The 23,114-nt window shown below is 36.8% G+C and overlaps 1 protein-coding gene across 1 annotated transcript in view; it reads left to right on the forward strand.

Moving 5' to 3' along the window:
• SPG11 (SPG11 vesicle trafficking associated, spatacsin) overlaps nt 1–23,114 on the forward strand; it is a 2,547,571-nt gene that overhangs the window by 2,063,007 nt on the left and 461,450 nt on the right. The window contains exon 35 of the mRNA XM_044077700.1: nt 10,613–10,720. Coding sequence (XP_043933635.1) covers nt 10,613–10,720 — 108 coding nt within the window. The remainder of the gene's footprint in view (nt 1–10,612; nt 10,721–23,114) is intronic.

The raw sequence follows: 23,114 nt of genomic DNA on the forward strand, positions 1-23,114 counted from the left end.
ACAATATTTTGTTCTTCAAGTACAGTTGGTTTAGACTTTGATTTCCATTTTGTAGTAATTGCTTTTTGGTAGCCAACAGAATTAAACATAATTAGACCTTAGTATGCTAAGGCAATTCAAATCCCGTGTCCCAGCTCAAAAGAATCATTTCTTTAGTTACTGCCATTTGCTCCCCCAGTATTTCTGAAAGTACTATGGTAGGGAACTTATAAAATCTGCCAACTACTTACACCTCCAAAAAACATGTTCTCAGTTACCTCTTTCTTCCTTATCACACCTCCAACATTTGCCATGTACCTGAGAAAAAAATATTGAAGTCTGCTAGGGATTTAAACATCCATATACAAACACATCAGAGCAAAAAACCTAAAACGCCTGATTTTGTTGTATACTTGGGAGCCATACATATGTCCTCCCTTTGTTACCTTGTAAATTGATTTTCCAGTCTCTCTTCCAAATCTTTTATAACCTCTGATTGATTCTTATAGTAAAAGTGCAATGTCTTATGTTCCCTAGTATCACTACACTTTAATAGCAGCTTCTGTTCTAGATTTGACTAAAAATGATATCAGAGTGGATCTTTCAGTTAGGAATCTCCTATATATTTCTCTTTGCCTATACTCTGATATAAGTCCTTGATAGGGAAGGCAATCTCTAAACTGCAGTCCAGATGGCTTCTTGGCCTCTTTCCATTCTGTTACATTTCCTCTCTAATTATTTGCTCTCAATACTTTGGTTCCTTTGCCAATTTTCTCCAGTAAATTCCAGCACCTTCTTGCCTATTCTCTGTACCCCTAGTTGCAGTCATCCCTATTGGCAGAATTTCCTTTTTCCATTCCTGTGTTGGCTTAGTTCTTAGAATACTTACTCCTACTTTATAAACATGATGTTTTGTGTGGTTACTGTTGTTCTTAAATATCTGCACCCAAAATACCAGTCTCTCCTTACTTCTTGAGTACCCTCCATTTTTGAATTATATGTTTCTACTTATGCTATGTATAAGAGCCTTAACTACGTAGCTCTGAAACACCCCTTCATATTTGGTAATCCCAAACCACATTTTTATTGTATGGATCAACTTATCCTACTTCACTCTTGCCCTCTTCTTTTCTCAGATAAAATCCTTCAACTCTTTATTAATTTCTATCCACAACAACTTCTGTGGTTGATAAAAAATATGCCTGCCTTGTTGATAAAATTAAAGGGACTAAAAACATTTTCACTGTTTGTATCTTGCTATCTATATCCATAAAACAGAGCTTCCAGTTTCTCAGTTTTTGTATAATCTTTTGTTTGGTGTCATCCTACATATGCTTAGCTGCCATAACAGAATCACTTTTAACCCATACTCTTGAGTAATTCATTTTATCATGTTCCCTTAAATATGGGTATTGTTGAACCAATTTGTTTGTGGGTACATGGTTTTGCAGCTGTTGCCTTTGTTTTATCTTCATTAATTTTGTATCCCGAAAAGACTTGAAACTGTTTCAGAATGTTCCACAACACTTGAAATGTCCTTTTCTGGTTTTATCATGTACAAACTAGTATCATCAACAAATAAATACAACTTTTCTGTATTACCATACAATTATATCCTTGAATTTCTGAGTCACTTATTTTCCTTGCTGATGGTTCTAAACATAATGCAGATAAAGGGGAAAGAGGTCACCCTGCCTGGTTCCTCTGTGGAAACAGAAAACATCAGAAAGGACCCACCCCCACAACTTTAGTTTTTGCCTCTAATCCCTCATATATCCTCTTAATTAACCTTACTGTTGTGTCAGGGAATGCAAATGCTTCCATTACTCTACTTGTAAAATCCCAGCTTACTGTGACAAATGCTTTCTCTGCATCAAGACCCACCGACAACAGTGGTATTTTCTTACATTTTGTTTCTCTCTGGATCATCATTGTTCTGTTAATGTTGTCAAATATTTACCTTCCCTCCACGACACCACATTGATCCATATCTATCAAGTTTGACATCATCTTTGCCATTCCTTTAGCCATTATAGACATAAACAATGTATAACCATGTTTTAGAATTGAAATGGGCCTGTACAAAGCTGGATCTGATGGGGCTTTACCATCTTCAAGTATTACAGCCACCACAGCTTTTTTCCAGGATGTTGGTACTTCTCCTTTTAAAATTCTGTTAAACCAAACCTTTATATCTTTTAAAACTTTCATCCCTCCTCACTTCCAAATTTTCAGAGGAATAAAATCTGTTCCTGGAGACTTTCCTGTAGATTGGTTATACATCACCATTTTTATCTAATCTCCTCCTATCCTAACTATTAGTAATTCAGCCTCATCTATCTCTAACCTTGGCATATTTAATTTTAGCATAAACATTTCCCTTTATACATTTTCTTGATTTCCACATTTCTCTGCTTTATACAGATTTTTCATAAAATTTCCAAAATATTTATAATACCTCTACAGGATCTCTGGTTATTTTCCTTGTTATAGGATCCCTAAGCTTATAAACAACTCTTCCTACTTTCTGTTGCCTGAGCTGTTGTGCTAAAAGCTTTTGTGCTCTGGAGTTATTGTCAAAAAACAGTTGCTTAGCAGCAGTCTTTCTAATCTCATGCATATTATCCAGTAGTCCCTTATTTTCTCTTGAGCACTCTGCAGTTGCACCTCTTCTTGTTCTGAGAGCCACCCTATTCTGCAGTACTTTGACCATTGTCAATTCCACTAATTAATTATTATTTCTTAACTGTATCTTTTTCTTTTACTTCTACAATTTTTTAACTCCGTGTTCATTTATCCCACTCCCTAGCTATTTTCCTGAAGAAATTTGTCTTTCCTAAAAACATCCAAATAATTTTTATTACCCATTCCTTAAATTCCTCTCTGTATAACAGATAGGTGGACAAGCACCAGTGTCTCATTTTATTGGCTACAGTGATAGCTTTGACACATCTTGAGGATAATGGTGAAGGGTTTGCCAGTACTTGCAGGACTACAAACTGACATGCTTACAAAAATCTTCAATTTTGCTACTGTCTTTGGCTGACCACTTTAATTTGAATAGCTTAAGACAAGCTCTGACAGAATATAAAGGTCTTTAACAGACCAGGTACATCAAGCCAAAAATACAGACAACTAATTAGCATGAAATTTGCACACACATCAGCATTAACTTCTGTCACTTGTAGTATTATTATGGGATTTCACCACTTAGAAATACAAGTTAAAAATGACAAAGTGATACAAAATATAAGCAGAATAATCATTACGCTTTAACTGTGACTAGTAAGAAAGTAGAGTGGTATAAAAATAAAAAAAATTAAAATCAGTAACAGAGGTCTGCAGCTCTTACAGTGATGAACTTAAATTCTCAAGCAAGAATGTTCAGCTCTTCCACACTTAAGAAAATAAGCAGGTTCTAAATTTCTATGCTCTCTTGTATGTGGCATATTCATAAAGCCCACCCACAGAACACTGAAATTAAACTTCCAGGCAAGACTGTTTGGCTGTTACACACTTAAGAAAACCAGCATATTCCAAATTTTCCATTTGTGTCTCTGCTCTGGACAGAAGCAAGTAGGTACCCCCCCCCCAAGTGTGTGTATCACCTTCCACAAAGATGAGCTGCAATGAACCAAGTGAGTCAACCTTAATTTCTCATTGAGGCTGCACAGGCCATTAAATTCTCCTTGTCTTGCAAATAAAACCCCAACTCATAAGTAATCCACATTCTTTTGGATCCCAATCAAGGTGGTCCAGAGATCTTTAAATCAAACAAAATTTATAATTTTTGTGAGTGGTTCTGTACGGATATTTTCTGTAATCTACCCTATTCAGCTTCTTAGAGTTGGATGTTGATTGGCAAACCTATGAGGAAGGGAAGTAGAAACAGGGCATACGAGCTTTCATTGAGTTTAATGGAATATGCAGTATCATGAAGTGCAGCAGATTTTAAAATGAGCTCTATATTGACAAGAATGCTTCAACTAAATACCTAGGCTAGGTTTGTAGGATGCAGAAGTATTGTGAGGGAACCATAGTGTGTACATATAAAAGACTTACTGAGTGGGTGGTGCAGTCATTATGTTACTAGAATTCACAATGTCATGATTTAGACATGAAGCAATTCATGATATAATGCCAAAGTTGACAAGTAAGAAAGCATAATGTTAACAAAGAAAAATATTTTCCATTTGATCGTGAAACTGGCACACTGTGAGCCATATGGCCCTGGCTTGTTAATAGATTTTCTGATTCTATGTTGTGCAACAGTGAGGGATAGCAATATTGTCATTATCCTTAATTTTGCACTCAAGTAGAAAGTCATAGTCTCTGGGGATCTAAGGAAAGTTATGTTCAAAGAGAAATGTATTAGCAGTAAAGACCTGTGGCTAGTGATAATGGCATTGACAGCAACAGGTGGATCCTTAAAAACAGATGGGAATAGTGTAAGCATGGCTGTAGACCAAGGGCATCCACACTGAGGTGCATCCCCCTGGAATAGGATGACTGGGAGATTAATCTTCTTTTAATTAAAAAAAAAATACTTTTTTTTTTTAAGGCGTTCTTCTTTAAGAACGCCCTTCGAGTCCAATCACACAGATGCTTCTGCGTCTGTGTACGTCTTCATCTTCTGCGCCCATGCGGAATCTGAATTCCAGAAGACGTTTGGACTGGAGTTTGTGGATGAATGTACAAGTGAGAGGTAGGTGTGTGCGTGTGTATGTTTAAGTGTTTAAGAGGTGTGTGTGTGTGTGTGTGTGTGTGTGTGTGTGTGTGTGTGTGTGTGTAAGAAATAGGTAGGGGTGTGTATGCATGTATGTCAGAAGTAGGTAGGGCTATGTGTGTGTGTGTGTGTGTATATATATATATATATATATATATATATATATATATATATAATGTATTAATGTGTGTGTGTGTGTGTGTATATATATATATATATATATATATATATATATATACATATACGCATGTCTATCGGAGACCACTCGACCACGGGGAGGACATGCAGACTCCACACAGAAGGCACTCCAGCCGAGAATCGAACAGGAGAACCTCTTGCAGTGAGGGAGCAATGCTACCACTGTATCACCACGGCTATTGAGGTCTTGATTGATGACATACAAATAATAATGAAAATATCACTGCAATGTCAAGAATTAGTGGCAGTGGTTAATAAGAGTCGAACTTTAATGGCAGTGATTCCTTTCAGCTTAGGCTGAACACTTGAAAAGCTGCTTGCAGCCAAGGCAACACCTGCAAATTTCTGGCCTTGCAGAAATTGACAGTCTGCTGAGGTTTCTATGGCAGCAAACTTTTCACTAATAAGTAAATCATTAGAACAATGCTACACCTCCCAGCAAAGGTATTTGGTACCTCTGAATGTATCAGCTCAGGAATGTTAAGTACTGCTTGCAACAATTTGTTTTGAGTTGCACAGCTTTCCCTCATTGCAGCCCACTGCCCTCCTTAGTAATGCACGTGAACCCTAACCTTGGCCCTGCCACTAATTCTAACCCTACACCCTAACTTAAAAAAAAAACTTTCCGTGACACTACCACTAATCAGAGAACTTAGAGACCATTGTTATGGAGGGGGTTTAAGTATAAAGATCACAAAAGGAATTTGCTTTCTTTTTGTGATGCATTTTCAATAGTATTTAGTTAGAAATATCATGTCAGTTGTTTTATGTTTGATTTAATAATATTTCAGTCTACCATACTATAATTATTTATATATGTATATCGATATATGTATAGAAACACACACATAAGATTTTATGAAACTAGTGTTTAATTGCTTGTTACAATGTGTTTTATCAGTTATTCATTACATTCAGTAGAGCAGTAAAGTTAAGTTAGCAGATGCTTTTATTATAAATTCTTTGAATTGCACAAGTAGTGAAAGTGAGGGATTGAGATGTTGTATTATGATCAGTAGACTGAACCAGCTCAAATCTTCATCACTCAGCTGATTTATTACTTTCTCTAACTGTAAGCATTTGTTTTGCAGTGACAGCATGCAGTTTGTTTTCTTATGGATTCATAATTATGTACTGAACTGTTTGTCTTTTAGGATTTTAAGAAGTCTAGTCCTGCATTCACATGACATTTTTTTAGTACCCGTATTTTATGTATGAATAACCCAGAGGTGGGCAGTAAAAGTATATGTTGGGACATTCACTTGTTGCTCCTTACCTTGAAGACCATAGGTGTTAAACCAAGGGTGAATTTACAGCTTACATTTGAATGGAGTAAGATAAGTAGTTTACTGTATATGGAGTAGAAGATGGTTTCATAGAAGTGGTATTCTGTGTGATACGTACCCATCCCTCCAGCATATCCTTTTTATGTTACAAAAGAGATTGAGATCACTTGACCAGGTGAGATCACTTGACTACTACTGGAATTACAAATTTGTAATAGATCTGACAGAATAGGATCTACTGGGGATCTATGTGTGAGGCAGAGATCAACTGTTAGGGTCTGTATTACGTACTCAGAGACACTTCTTCGAATACGTAATCGACACCGAAATCCCATAACTGCGAACGGCCACGTCCGCAAATTTTTTCCTAGGTAAAAAATTTAGTTGGCCATTCCCAGGGTTTATTTGCCCAATGTAGAGCGATCTCAGAGTTGGTATATTTAGTTAGGTTAGGTGTCGGGGCACAGCCCCCCACATCGGGGATGGGGGGACAAAGCCCCCCACTTGAAATAGATTAGAGGTGTGTGTGTTGTGTTTATGGCCTTGCAGATTTTTTTCCCTAAGAAACAATTTGCGGACGTGGCCATTCGTGGTTTTGGGATTTCGGTGTTTTGGTGTCGATTATTACGTATTCAAAGAAGTGTCTCTTCGAGTACGTAATATAGACCTAACTGTTAGTAGCTTGAATGATGATGAGAAGAGGGACAATCTGCATAGTTTTTATGACTTAGGCTTCTGATTTTTATTTTTTTTTTAATGAGAAAGCACTGTGGTCATTCGACTTGTGGCAAGTGTTTGGACAAGTACACAATGAATGTACAATCAGCCTAATGAGATCCAAGTACAGTGGAATGATTGCATGACTGGACCTGGACACCATACCTTTAGATTTAAGATGTGCGATGAAAAAGGACTTTTTTACAATACTGGATACTTGGTGATCAAAGGACATTTTATTGTTGATATAGGATCCCAGATCCCTGACTACAGAATCAACTTTCAGGGGTGTTGTCAGTGTGATGGTTACAAGGGAAGTTGTACTTGCCAAAAAAATACTATTATATATTTCTTGGCCTAAGCTGAAAGGAATCACTGCCATTAAAGTTCAACTCTTATTATATGTCTTAGCTATATATTTATATTCCTGCAAGCTACTTAAGGATTTGCATTTAAATGGGAGAGTTTATTTACAATGCTGAATGAGGGATGGTGTCAAATATTTTATGAGGTATAGATATATGGTGTGCACTGATTTACCCTTTCCATTGCTTCAGTAACCTTCTCTATGAAGTTGACAAAGATGACCAAGGTAAGGAGGCAGAAACTGTCCTTAATGATTCTGAACAGGCTCGGATTCAAAGTTTGTAGATTGCCTATATCCTCATTTATTAATTTCATACTGATCCTTTCCATAGCCTTACAGATGTGGCTGGTCAAGCTTATAGGTCTAATATTGACCATGTCCGTTGACACCCCATCTTTATGTAAGAGCATGACTGCTACTGCCCTCCATTAATCCAGCATGAAGCCTGCTTGGACATTGATATATTAACTAGCCTCTGTAAGGAGTCTGTCAAGTCTTGTTTCAGGCTGACCAATTTGTAGCTTGGTATGTTATCTGGTCCCATTGTAGTAGTGTACTTGGTCTTGGAAAGTAACTGTGGACTTGTTACTGAGAGATCTGAATGGGGAATTATAGATGCAGTTATGTGATCTGGGAATATAGGAGGGGAAATGTGGGTGAAGTTTGAACTAAATTTGTCTGCTAGTAAATTGCCTATTTCCAGGAATTTCAAATAATTTACTATTAGTTCTGTGCAGTCCTGCACATTGTTTCTGAGGTTTCTAACATAGTTAAAGAAGGCTTTATGGTTACCCTTCACCTAGTTGGTTATTTTTACGTCATATCTGGCTTTGATTCATTTGATCAGGGTAACAAGCTCCCTATTAAGTTTAGCAAGAGTGTCTTTAGCATCTTGAGAGTTAAATTTATTTTTACAGGCAATAACTTTTTTCTTTTATTATAGAGCTTGTTTATATTTGGGTTCCACTAAATGGGTTTATTCTTAAATGTGGCTTTCTGTTTACTTCAGAGGGGGATAGATGTGTCTATGCAGCTATTTACATGTGCATATGATTTGGCAGTAAAGGATTCCACGTAATTCAGGTCATTGTTTAGTTTTAGTAGATTAACCTTAGTATAATCTCTGAAAACAGAGGTATTGGAAGATGCTTTTGGCTTCAGTCTTCTAATAAATGTGACTGCTTTGTGGTCCAGTTTATCCAGGGAGGAAGTGGCAGTTGGTGGAGAGCAAAATTGTCCCATATTGTTAAGGAAAAAAACAAGAAGCAGGCACTAGTAGAGCTGGGGAACCCAATAAATTACTGCAAATGCTGAAAGCAGTAAAACACGAGTTAACATATTGTTAAGGACCAAGTCCAGGATTGTATCACTCCTGTTTTGGGTACAGACTAACTGATCCAGATATCCTGTATTGATGAAATCCAGAAACGTCTGAGAATACATACTCAAGGATGTACACATTTCCAAGTTAATGGAGGAGCAGTTGAAGTCTCCTAGAATAATGGTGTTTGGCTTAATGCATAGGGACACCATACTAGTTAGGTAGGAGATATGGACTGATGGGGTACATAGAGGGGGTCATATTATTTTTAATAATAAAGCATTCGTCTTACTCTAGTCTCCCCTCCATGTGTAGTGCATGACTGTTTAGTCTAAAAACAGTTGTCTATTGTTTTCAACTTTATTGTGCTGTAGTCTCTGAGTCAGAGATACTCTGATTCCTGCTTGCTCTCCACACATACAGTCACTGGTGCAGTTGTGGTCGCAAATGTTATGACATCATCACACTGGTGCTGCAGTAGGCTAATGATCTGATAGCTGGTGAAAGGTCATACTGTAAAACAAAAAAAAAAAAAAGAATAATTTAAAGGGGTCAATTTGAATTTTATGGTAAGTTCAGATTCGACAAGTTACAGCAAATACCAGACCCTTGAGAGGTATGCTGTTAAGACATATTTGAATTTAAAACTAGCATTCATGGTAGGATGGTAGGATTTTTCAAGGAGAATGGTGAGAGGGCTAATTTTGAGGAAGGGTTTGAAAGACTACTTAGCTAAATATGTATTAGCAGTTTATCTAGAGTCTTATGTCCTATTAATATTAGAAGTACACTGCCTTTGTTTGGTTTACCATAAGTCATCTTGGTCCATAGTTAAGAATTCTTAAGAAGGATATATTGTTTGTGCGGGCACTGCACAGTTTACTGACATCTTATGCAGTTTGTTCACAAGAATGAATCCTGAGTTACCAAAGCCAGACATCAGTAAGTCTGCATTACCTACACCCAAGCAAGGTATATTGATATCCTACAATGACTTTATCTATAAAAAAATACCTTTTTTATAAATGCTGTTGTATAATGGAGTTTTATTTGGTGTTTGACGTCTACTGATGAGTTTTCTTGAACAACTTTAAGATATAATGTGTTTATTTGAAGCTCTGTGCATGTAAATGTGCACTGTATACCAATTTACTGTGGACTGAAACATTAGATATTTCAGAAGATATGGGAAAAGGCATAGGCCGTTAAATTCACTTAAGTAATAGCTAGTATGCTAACAAAAATATTTTTCCTTTTGTGATGGTCCCCTGCAATTAACATACATTATGATGGCATCTAGTTTTCTGTGAAATGTAAACGTGTGTTAGCAGTTGGCTTCAGATTCCCCATTTATTAATAAGCCTCAAATTCTCAAAATTTGATTGAGGATCCTTTTGGGAAATGCTTTATAGTTGGTAGAGAGATTTGATTAGGGTATTATGGTGAGTGAAAAGACCCACAATTATATTTTCATGTATTGTAAGTAGAGTTTTAAAAATGCAGAATCAGTGGAGGCTCTCGGTTCTCCAATTAATGGCTGAGAGAAAGTGCTGGCAGAGTTTTATTTATGTATTTTACTTTTTCAAGCAACAGTGGTTTATAATGTAGTCTGGCTGCCAATTTTGTTTGGTTAGTATTGGATTTACAACAGGGTGCTATTATCATGCTTTGGCATTTAAATGAGGTACAGTTATATAATTAGTGGTGTATTTGTTTAAATAAAATGTTTTATAATATGTGCACAAAGGAAAATGTGTGTTGAGCTGAAAAAAAATTTAGGGCAAACAATCGGGCCTATAAAGTAGTAGAAACTCACAAGCCACCTTACTGGGCTACTGTATCCTTGATATGTAAGTGCTGACAGAAGACTGTTTTGGTTTTCATAATGTTATAGTTGCTGCCAGCATTTGCTGTTTGCAAACATGGCTGGAGTTGAAAAACATTGTTATTCACTTTAAGTACTGAAAATGCCAAATTCCAGATCACTGCTGAAATACTGATGAAACTTTTTTTTTTAGGTGCGACTACTGACTGGCATTGGAAGATATAATGATATGACTTATATCTTTGACCTACTTCACCAAAACCATCGCTTTGAAATGTTGCTGAGAAAAAATGTGGAATCGGTATGTGCACGTCATTGGTGCCAACTTTGTTTTTGATTCATATTTCTGGTTTGTTTTGTGTATAGTAAAAGGGCTGCCTTGCCCAAATATAAGAAGAAAATATCTCCCTGTACTTATTTAGTTTGATACCTTTCTTCAATGTTTCAGACAAGCTAAATTTACTTTGTATGCAGACAGTTTGGGTTATACACTGCACTTTTTATAACCAGCATACTGTGGCATGCATTTGCAGTCCAGATTCTGTACTGTATGCTAATGAGCAATGTTCATCTTAAAGGACTAGTAGCTAGAGTGCACTGCATTTCATCAGTAGAAAACAAGAGAATATGCAGATGGTACTTGGCAAGATGGAAGGGGAAGGAATATGTGAAAGTAAGAAATCTGTGTAACAGCATTTGGCAGTTGTATGTAACCACCAAAACCATGTTGTAGCCTTATTCTATAACAATAAAAACTGACTTCACTTTAGCTTTATTTACTGAGTTGTAATGTACATTAAGAAAGCTGACATTACTTGATTCTGTAGCTTGCTTGCATTATGTATCCTGTTGCTGGCTTTACTTAGTTTGTAACTTGTTTGCCTTATAACATATTTAAAGCAAACCTAGAGTTGCTTCTTTATAAATTTCAGTTCTTTTGGTTTGGTCCTTAGCTGGGATACACTGTGTGGAGTATGCACGTTCTCCCTTTGTCTTTGTGGTATTTCACCAGGTGCTCCATTTTTCTTCCACATTCCAGAAACATGCTGTTAGGTGAATTGTCAATATTTAAATTGCCCATGTGTGTGTATTTGTCCTGTGATGAGCTGACATCTCATTTAGGAGTAGTTCTGTGCCATATACCCTTGCTTTCTGTGATAGGCTCTGTTCCCCCTGTGTCTCTGGATAGGATATAGTGAGTGTCAAAGAATGAATGACTGCATATTTAGTAATAATGAATTGAATGAACAGGACTAAGGAACAAGATGCTTGTATAACATTGACTCACACTTCAAATGCTTGTGTATATTTGTGGGGGGTTTGCAGCATAGGAATATACCTGCCACCATCAAAAGTCTGGATGTGAAACTTTAGTGTTTGCATATCACTTTTTAAGTCCCATTTACTGTGTACACTGCATTTGTACCCCAATAGTACCAAAAAGCTGCTGAATACCCTTCTTACTGGGTGGCAGCTGTTGAGTATTATTTTTATGTATCCAGCACTGTTTTATTGGTACATACCTTTTACATACAGTTACTGTGTGTAAGTGTAAGATTGGGATTCATAGCATATTAAACATACAAATAGGCAGGGTGGTGCAGAAGGGACTATATTTAAGAATGGCTTCACTCAATTGCCTCATTCTGTCTGGGCAGATAGAGGATTGCTAGCATAATGTAGAAGGGTATGCATTTAGTAGAGTTGTGATCAAGCAGTGGGGCAGAAGGATCTAGGAGCATTTGGATGCTGCTAACTTGAGTGGGTATCTAGAGTTGTTTCAAGGAAGAGAGGAAATGTAATGGTCTGATTAATAGGTTTATAAGAGTAAGAATCTTAAGTAATACAGTAACACATTTTTGTAATGTGTTTTAGTGCATTTTGAGGAGACATTAAAGTGTTTTCTATTTAAAGTGGATACTGTAAAACAAAACCTTCAACTGACTGTTTCAGGATAGAAGCATAGCTTGAATTGATTATAAAATTTGTAAACCTGAATGTTTCATTCCCTGCATGTGATGCTAAGCATTAGCCATAAATGGTACATGAGTTCATTTTTTTTGTCATTTGTTAGCTACCTTTTGTGAAAATAGTTAACAATTATTCCTCTTAAGCTGAGCAGTAAGACTTTTTTCCATTTAAGCTGCACAATATAATACACCTTTCTATTTAAGCTTGATAATTTAAGACAGTAGGGCTTCATCCTTGTGTTTTACAGCACTAAGTCTTCATTTGTGAGGGGAATGAGATGTATAAGGCCTTTAACCTTCTATATCACACGACAATCTGGTTGACAGATATAGGTTTCCTACTGTAATTTTAAGACGTGCGACTGTGAGTGCTGAAATTATTGGGGATGGGATCTAAAGGAGAGGAATAAATGTCAAAAAACATTGTTCTGTTTGCATAAGGGCACCCCCCTGTAACACCCCACCCAACCACTCACACCCCAGCAACTTATTTTGCACATGCTGCCTCACAATTAAGAGCATTTGACATTCAAATTGTTAACAATGGTATATGTATGCTATTACACCACCTGTGCAATAATCACAGCAGTTTTTGTTACGTCAGGTAGCATAAGCATGTATTCCTCTTTTAGAATATACTTTGTGATATAAAGTACATCAGTTACAGTTGCACTAAACAGCCATGTTGTTTGATGGTGTAAAGAAGCTTTGTGCTTTCTACAAACCTTCCAAGAAGAAACTGCTTGCTGGAGTAGGAGACCTTTAACCTTGTACCTTGCTCTCTATCCAAGTCACTTTTTGTAAGAGTGATGGGTGGCCTTGCTGTTGGGTTTCTGTCTCAGACATCTTAATTACAATGTTCGTAATAAACTGTATATAAGCTTTGTTATACAAGAGATATGACTCGCCCTTTCTCATTTATTAGACATCTCTGTGTACATCTTATATCACTTTTTCTGCATACTTGATCCACACAGTTTTGTTCAGCCTTGCCCATACGTGTTATGATGTGCATGAGTCATTTCATCCTGCCATGTGGTTTCATCACCCATTTCACAAAATTTTATGTGATATTCTTAGCCAGCAAACTGTATATCTCAGCACTTTTATCTGGAAAAAAAGTTATTGCTTTCTCGGTATAGTTTGTCTTAAAAGCATGACGATTTGATTCTGTTTCATAAGTCTGAAGCACAGAAATCTTAAAACAAGAACTGTTGAACAAAAAAGACCAGAAATTGAAGAGTCACCAATAACTATTTCAGATCATGCACCAATAACAACTAAGATAAAAATGCAGGGTAATGAAGTCAAAATGAGACACTGATACTTCTCTCCTCGCCTGTTTAAAAAAGAGGAATTTAAAGAATGGGTGGTGGAAATTATTTGAGAGTTATTAGGGAAGATAGAAACAACTTCTGAAGTTATAACTAGTGAGCAGGATAAAGTGAAAGTTGAGTTGAAAAATAGGATAGCAATAAAAGAAAAAGACATATGGTTAAAAAGTAACAATAATTGACTTCCAAGATGGCTACTCACTGAATAACAGCTTAATTTCAGTTATCCCACTGTGAAAACAGAAACACAGAAAAGAGAGCCAGTGAATTTGTCTTTTTGGGTAAAGTTCAGTTACTGGCTAGTTAAGTACACTACCTGGATGCCAGCAAAGGAGAAATTTAGAAAATCTGAAAGAAAATTAACCAAAAAAGGTGAGGTGAAAACATTGGCTGGGAAGAAACCTGTAACCATTCAGCAAAAAGCAGTACAAGCTCCAGTTTTGGTGCAGGACATGACAAATTGATAAAAACAAACAAAAAACTGAAGGAATATATCAGCCCAGATAGAAAAAGGCTGGAAATGGAAGAAGCTTTAAACAGATATTCAGATGAGCTGATCAAACCTGCAGAAATGAAAGGTTGTAATGAAGAAAAGGCTGGCTGAGTATGAGGCAGCTCAAAAAGAGATGTTTTAAAAATGGTAGAATTAGAGAACAGTCAGTGTTTGGAAAACCTGAAATTTTCTGCTGTACCAGAGAAACTGGAAGGAACAGACTGTATTAATTTTTATGAAAGAACAAATAAGCTGCTGGACTGGTATTCCACTGCAGGAATTGTTAATTGAAAGGACACATTGTGTGTATGCTCCAGAACTGGCCATGAAAAAGCAGCCATGACCTCTAATAGTAAAGACGTAGTCCTACCAGTAGATGACTCTGACATGAATGTAACACAAAAGCGGAATCTAGACATTTGAAAAAACTATTATGTATAACAGTGTAATAACTTCTTATCATAATGGCAACACTTTCCATGTTACCTTTGAATGTGAATGGTCTCTCAGGTATATACAAAAAAGAAAAAAGTAATGAACTATATTAAAAATGCAAAGTGCAAATAGCTATGCTACAGGAGACACATTTGGAAAGAGCTGTGCATGTGCATTTGATAAAGAAAGGTTATCAGAATGGTTACTCAGCAAAATATCTGCGACAAAGGAAAAGGGGAGTACTTATATTAATTGCTGTATAGGAGATCCAGTAGTGATAGAAGAGGAAAAATAAGATAATGGTAGATTTTTAGTAGTAAGGGGCTACAAGCAAGGGAGGAAGGGTTGCACTGGCATATATTTATATATCACCTAAAACTGCTACAATGGAGCTTTAGAAAATTCATGGAGAAATCAGCTTTCAGCAGGGAATATTACTCATAGATAGGGACTGGAATTTGATTTGCAACACTGAGGACGTATCAGGAGGGCTAGAAGGTTAAATGTAATAAAAAAGTTAGATTTTTGAGGAAATTTATGAAAATATTTGGCATGGTAAATATGAATTTAGTAGTGTGTGCTAAGAGGGAATTTATATATTATACCCCAAGGTACAAAAATTGGGCGAAGCTAAACAGAAATTATATTTCACAGGAACATATGCATTTAATTGAAAATTTTGATACGCATCCAATAAGTGTTTCAAATCATGCACCAATAACAACTAAAATAAAACTGCAGGGTAATAAAATAAAAATGTGACATTGGAGCTTCCCCACCTATCTGTTAAACAGAGAGGAATTTAAGGAAATGGTTAGTAGAAATTATTTGCGAGTTATTAGGGAAGATAAAATCTCTTCAGAAAATATAGCTAGGTAGTGGGTTAAAATGAAAGTGGAGTTTAAAAATAGGGTAGAAATAAAATAAGATATGATTAAGAATTATTTAGAGAGACTGACAATGGTTTAAGTATTGCAGTCAAGGGTGAATCTCACTGAATACGAAGAGTGGTCCAGAGTGCTGTAGAGAAAATAAGGGACTACTGGATAATATGCATGAGTTTAGATTGCTGTTGGGCAGCTGTTTTTGGTAACTCCGGAGAACAAAAGTTTTTAGCACAGTGGCTCAGTCAACAGAAAGTAGAAGGGGATGTTGCCAAGCTTAGAGATCCTGTAACAAAAAAAATAACCACTGATCCTGCAGAGGTATTAAAATATTTTGGAAATTTTATGAAATTCTGTATAAAGCAGAGTAAAATGGAAATCAAGAAAAATATATAAATGGAAATATTTATGGAGTAATTAAATATGCAAAGGTTAGAGGTAAATGAGGCTCAATTACCAACAGTTAGGACAGGAAGAGATGAGATACAAATGGTGATATATAACCAATCTACAGGAAAATCTCCAGGAATAGATGGTGTTCCTGTGGAAGTCTGGAAGCTAGGTGGAAAGAAAGTGATAAAGATCTGAAATGTTTCGTTTAACAGTATTTTAAAAGGAGGAGAAGCACCAACATCCTGGAAGAAAGCTGTGGTGGTTATAATACCTAATGATGGTAAATGCCCATCAGATCCAGCTTCATATAGGCCCATTTCAATTCTAAGCCATGTTTATAAAGTGCTTATTTTTATAATGGCTAAAATAATGACACAGGTGATGCCATACATTAGTTTTCTGTCAGAAAGTTTACCGACTCTCAGAGGCTTTGCTACCTGTCCTCTTCAGGTTTCTTTCTGCTAAACTATGAGGCATTTACTGATATCCTTCTGCAAGTAAAAATAACATTTCTTGTGTGCCAGGCTGGTTCAGTCACTGCCTCAGCAGCGGATGAGTTAATCTGCCATGGGTGGACTTGGTTCCTCAGACCACTCAGACACAACCTCTGTTGGCTGTTGTGCTGTCCTCTCCAGGTAAGGGATAGACAGTCTTGACAGTTTCAGGGGAAGGAGCAAGTGAAGGTCTGCATCACAGCCAGGCTAGGATGCTGATTCCTGAGTTAAAATCAGTTCACTTCACTCATACCACTTCACTTATCCGTGCCTTGATCAAAAAATTAAAACCCACTACACTTTCTGCTGATCAACTCCCTGCTGAGTACCTACAAAAGTCAGCTGATGCTATTGCTTACCCCGTCTCAATACTAATCAATCGAACCATAGTAGAAGCTAAAATTCCCACCATCTGGAAAATATCCTATGTATTCCCACTTCACAAAGGAGGCAGCTCTACTGAATTCTCCAATTATAGGCCAATAGCTATACTCTCTCCACTTGCAAAGATTATGGAAAAATGTATTCATAGACAACTCATGCACCACCTAATCCAAAATCGCCTTATGGCAGACACTCAGCATGGCTTCTTTCCTCATCACAGCACTACTTCAGCCCTCCTAGCCTTTACTAACACCATAAACCATAATCGCAACAATAATTATATATCCTCAGCCCTCTTTTTGGATCTTTCCAAGGCATTCGATATGGTTGATCACCAACTTTTAATCCACACCCTGCAAACATTCTGTCTAGATACTGGAGCCCTCCAATGGTTTCATCCTACCTGAATGGTCGACAGCAGGCTGTCCTCTGGCAGAACAAACTCTCTAACCTTCTACCCTAACACCCTTGGAGTACCACAAGGCTCTATACTAGGGCCCTTGCTGTTCTCCATCTTCATTAACGACCTTTATACTGTCATCCCAAAAGTCAGCTGTATCCAATATGCTGATGACGCTACTCTGATTTGCTCAGCCACATCTCCAGTAGACTTATGGTCAGCTACCCAGACCACCTATAATACCATAGAAAACTGGCTTTCTGAACATCGTCTGATCCTAAATCCCAAAAAAACTAAAATGCTGTTATTTTCACCAACACATAGGTCTACCGCGTTCACCTTTACCATAAAATCAAATGATGGCACAATAATCTCCCCTGACCCATCTACAAAACTATTAGGTGTCATCATAGACAATAATCTAAAATTTGACCTACATGTTAACCAAACTATCAAAACCATTAATAAAAAACTAGGGTCACTTTACAGAATAAAAGCCTTCCTAACCCCTCCAGCTAAAATTGCCATAGCTCGCTCTCACCTTCTTTCAATATCCCCTCTACTCTCGAATTTAAACAAGACTGTCCTTAACAAACTCTTAATTTGCTACAACCACATTGCCAGGTTTGCCACTGGGCTGCCTTTTAGGACACATCATTGCATCAGTCTAAATCAGCTTGGGTGGCTTGAACTACCCAGCCTAATCCAGTATAACCAACTGATTATGGCCTATAAAATCCTCTATAATCCGGACAATACTCCTGCACTTAAAAATATTATCACCCCCTATAACAATCCTAGACCGCTTCGATCCTCTAACAAACTACTAATTCAGACTAGCAAAATTAATAACACAGCCGGCGATTCTCTCTTTGCAAACTCTGTAAGTAGATCCTGGAACTCTCTTCCAGCTGATATTACCTTACTTTCCACCTTAGGTCAATTTAAAACTAGACTCAAACAACATTTGTCACTTAACTGGCTATGTCAATGTATCAAGCCTGGCTAACTCTCTCTAGAATGTGTAAAAATCTGTTAACCAGTTTACTGTGTGATTTAATTTAATCCTGATTTGTGCTCAGGATTAACTGTAACCTGTGGAACTTGTTTAACTTGCTTACTTATGTAATCTCTGTAAATAGTCTGTTTGTAATATGTAATGCTGGTATTATGTAATGCTGTATCTGCTTACCCTTGGAGCTTTTCTCCCCGGGCCTCCGCTGAAAATAGACATGCATCCAGTCGGACTATCCCGGTCAACAAATGTAAAATAAAAAATATCCCTGCTATGAATCAAGAAAAGAGTCGAAAAGATTAAGAATATTACTTCCTGTTTTTGTAACTATGGACAAAGAAGACTTGCTGGGATTTGCTAAGGAATTAATTTCTGCTTTTAATATTTTAAATTCTGTTTATTCACTAGCTACAAATAAAAAAATAGAAAACGTTTCAATCATAGTCCAACAGTGACTCCCATTCAGAAGAGCAGGAAATGGAGGGGGGAGGGATTTTCTTAACTGATTTCTTCTCAACTTGAAGGTACTGAGAAAAATGTTTCTTCAGATTTTCCTGCAGAAGAGCTGTCTTTTTCTGTGGCCTTAGCTAAAATGAAAGCTGTATTTCAGCAAAGAATGACATTCTTATTTTTCACCAAAAGCATTATGATTTGTTGCAACTGGCTATTCCCCAGCCTACAGCTGTCCCAATTATTGTTTTATGAGCATTAGGGAATATTCTCATTCACTCCAGAGCAGCTCAGGAAAAGCTGCCTGCTGAATTCCACCATAGGAACAACAGAGCAGCCTGAGCTCATTTTCAGAAAATCCATTTGTAATACTATACAGAAAACAAATGCTCATAAATATAAGAGCTACACTAAAAATGTAAATGCGAAAGTTGTTCAGCAGACACTGACCTTTCCAACAGTGTAAATGTTGATAGTGCATATCAAAGTTATAATGAAATATTTGGCAAGGAATGCTGATATTGTGCAATTTTTTTTAATTTTTTGGAAAAGCAAAGCACAATATCTTGGTCTATGTACCATGCAGACCCATACAATTTGAATTTAATTTGTTAGTATGAATGTCAGCTTTAAAATGATACTTTAACCATAACTGTGTGACACTCCTTTCATGAGATATTCACAGAAATATGATTAGTATATTATTTCTCATAATTGATAAATAAACAAAGCATAATATCTCATCACCTGTAACAGACAGAGCCTACATATCAGTGTAGAAGTTGTGCATCTGAATGTCAGCTTCAAAATGACGCATCATTTGTGTGATTACCATGCTCCCTCGCAAAGATATGGGCATAATAATGAGAAGTATTGTAAATGTATAATTTTCATATTTGTACAAGAGTAAACAAACTGTGATATCTGTACGTGTGTACAGTGCCTAGACACAGTTCTTTTACCATGATGTAAGGAGTAACACTGTCTTCAAAATGATGCATTATTTCACACAATGTGGTGCTCCCTTGCAAAGTTATTTACCAAAATATGAAAAAATCATAATTTCCATAACCTAAGTCAGAAACAAACTTTGATATCTGCCTATGAGTACAACATACAGGTACCATTCTTTTACCATGTTAGAACTATAAATAATCTTTTCAAAATGAGGTATTACTTAGCACATTCAGATGCTCCCTTACAAAGTTATCTACCAAAGTATGAAAAAAAATCATAATTTCCATAACCTAAGTCTGAAACAAACTTTGATATCTGCACATGAGTACAACAGACAGGCACTGCTCTTTTCCCATGTTAGAACCATCAATACTGTCTTCAAAATGAGGTATTACTTAGCACATTCAGATGCTCCCTTGTAAAGTTAATTTACCAAAATATGAAAAAAAAAATCATAATTTTCATAACCCATGTCCGAAACAAACTTTGATATCTGCATATGAGTACAACATACAGGCACCATTCTTTTCCCATGTTAGAACTATCAATACTGTTTTCAAAATGAGGTATTACTTAACACATTCAGATGCTCCCTTGCAAAGTTATTTACCAAAAATATGAAAAAAAAAAATTTCCATAACGTACGTCCAAAACAAACTTTGATATCTGCACAGGAGTACAACATAAAGGCACCATTCTTTTATCATGTTAGAACTATCAGTACTGTCTTCAAAAATGAGGTATTACTTAGCACATTCAGATGCTCCCTTGCAAAGTTATTTACCAAAATATGAAAAAAATCATAATTTCCATAACCTAAGTCCGAAACAAACATAGATATCTGCACATGTATACAACATACAGGCCCAATTCTTTTATATGTTGGAACTATCAATATTATACATATACACATACAATACATATTCGATTGTACATGCTAGCACTCTCCTGAAACAGTTCTTTCTCAGCATCTTCACCAGCTTCTTACCACAGTTATTTGCCAAACTCATAAAAATATATTTTACACAACACATTTCATAATAGAGTTGTACTTACCATACTGGTCCCTACTTGGTCATGGGTGTTTTCCATTCTTCTCACAAGCTGCATATTTCCAATCCTGCATAGCTCTCCTCACACAATTGTGGATGTCAGTCAATAACAAGGCAATGCCTTCCTCAGTTAGGTGAACGCCATCCCTTCTGAACAGGTGAACATATTTTGTGGTGATGCTGTCAGGACAGATTGTAGATCCACTGACCACACAAAATGACAACGTGGCCACCACGACTGCAGGTGTTCAAAAATTGCTCTGATTTGAAACCGCAGCCTTCCCAGTGGTTGACTGATGACAGTGTCAGAATGTGGACAAACCTGTACAGCAAAGAAAATGCAAACAGTTTACTACTGATGTTTGACAGATCTATTGGAAAAGTACATATATATGTATATCATAATGCATTACCTGGTTAGACCATCCAAATCTTCACTCCTATCCACAGGGGCATTATTCTTTTCATAAGGTATATAAGTGGTGATGTCGCTGCGGAGGTACATACCTACCACCCGTGAAAACACAAAATTACACACAACGACTGACAAGGGGGCACAGAAAGGGCACATGTAAAGATAAAAAACAGAGTAAGGACTGCAACTCCACTAATATGCCTAGGACAGGCACGGGACATCAGGCCATGGGCGTCTGAAGTGTCCCATACCTGTGCTGGCTACCCACTCAGACTGCTGGTAGCAGCAATGACTCCTGATTGCATGCAGTGCCAGCACTCTGCCTTACCTCTACCTTTTCCATGTACATGTGTCCTTTCGGCAATGGTCATAAGGACTGAAAGGGGGGAGCTAATGTAAAGGGTCTTACCCTGACCTACATACATTTACTACACCTGAAGGGAGGGAAACTAAGTGGAGAGCTCAACCAAGACAACATGTGAAAAGACTAATTCTGCCCCAGGCTTTGTCTTTTTGCATGTGTCCTTTTCCGGGGGGAAACACTGCATCACAAGATCCATGGATGGCTGGGTATGCCCCCCGTGATGCACCCACCAACACAAGAGAAGTTGGCATAAATCTCTGAAGAGGAACCTTCCTGACCATACTGATATTCATGTGTATGTGTATATGTGCAAGTACATTATGTACATACATATATATCGATATACACACATATGCACAGATATAGATATATATATATATATATATATATATATATATATATATATATATATATATATATATATATAAAACATCAGAGGTTTTGGAGGATAGCTAGTTGATGAAGAATGGAGGTGGTGGCTTGCAATGACTACAAATAGAGAAAAAACACAATCTGGCTTGTGCATTCATCAAAGTGATAACGACTTCTACTAAAAGTGATAACTCACTGCTGTATTGTAACTGCACTTATTGCTAATGTGATAATGACCTTCCTTTCAGTACTGAAAAGTTATGCATGCTCAGACAAAGATGATAATTGCTGCACATGACCTGTTGACTAGGCATTCATTATATTACCTTGTGCAGCTGTTGTGTAACACAGACTCATAATCAGTAAGGAGAACACCTGAGTAATTCAGTAAAATAGTATAACACTTTCATATTACTGAGCCCTTCCTCCCAAGTAAATTCCACACGACTGACAAAGCCAGGAAAAATGCACAAAAAATATGGTAGCTCCATGCTGGCAGTTGTCAACAAGTGCTAACTTTTATCTCACTCATGCAACTACTAATCACAAATAGAATAATACAAGCAGAAGTGATTTCTTGTCTGCTTATTTTACATTATTTAATTAGTCTGTGGTGTGTGTGATGTCTTATATGCTGGCATATTACACTGTAATTACATTTCTGTGCTGTATTCTAAGTAATGTAACCATATTTAATTCTCAGACTTAATTTCTATGTTTCCCCACTAACCCCTCCAGTTGTTTGCATTGTGTATGCACAAGCACCAAAATGGCACAATCAACTATTTTGCTCAGTGGTCACATCAGCAGTCATACCGTGTACTTCCCTGATACACAATTAATTATTTCCCCAAGCAACATCCTCATTAGTATGTCCAGGTATACATGCATCTAAATAAAATGTTTTACCAAACAAGCCTTCAGTAACATTTCCTAGTATGTACTACCACCAGCATGAACACTTCACCCAAGCAACCCCTTCAGTAGAATGTTGAGGAATGCACAATCACCAAACCTAAACGCTTACCCAAACGAAACGCATGTAACATTTCCTAGTATGTACAGCCACCAAAATGAAGAATTCACCCAAGTGAGCCCTTCAATATAATATAATATATGCACAGGCACCAGAATGAAAGATTTTCCCTAAACAACCATTCAGTAAAATTTCCTCCTATGTACAAGCACCAACAGGAAAATCAACCAAAATATAATTTCTCTTGGATGGTTGAAGGGTATGTGCAGTCATCAGTAAAATTATAAAAAATGGACGTAGGACATGT

This window comes from Protopterus annectens, chromosome 7.part0 (genome assembly GCF_019279795.1).
Source record: "Protopterus annectens isolate FY-2018-M chromosome 7.part0, PAN1.0, whole genome shotgun sequence".
Lineage (NCBI taxonomy): Eukaryota > Metazoa > Chordata > Ceratodontiformes > Protopteridae > Protopterus > Protopterus annectens.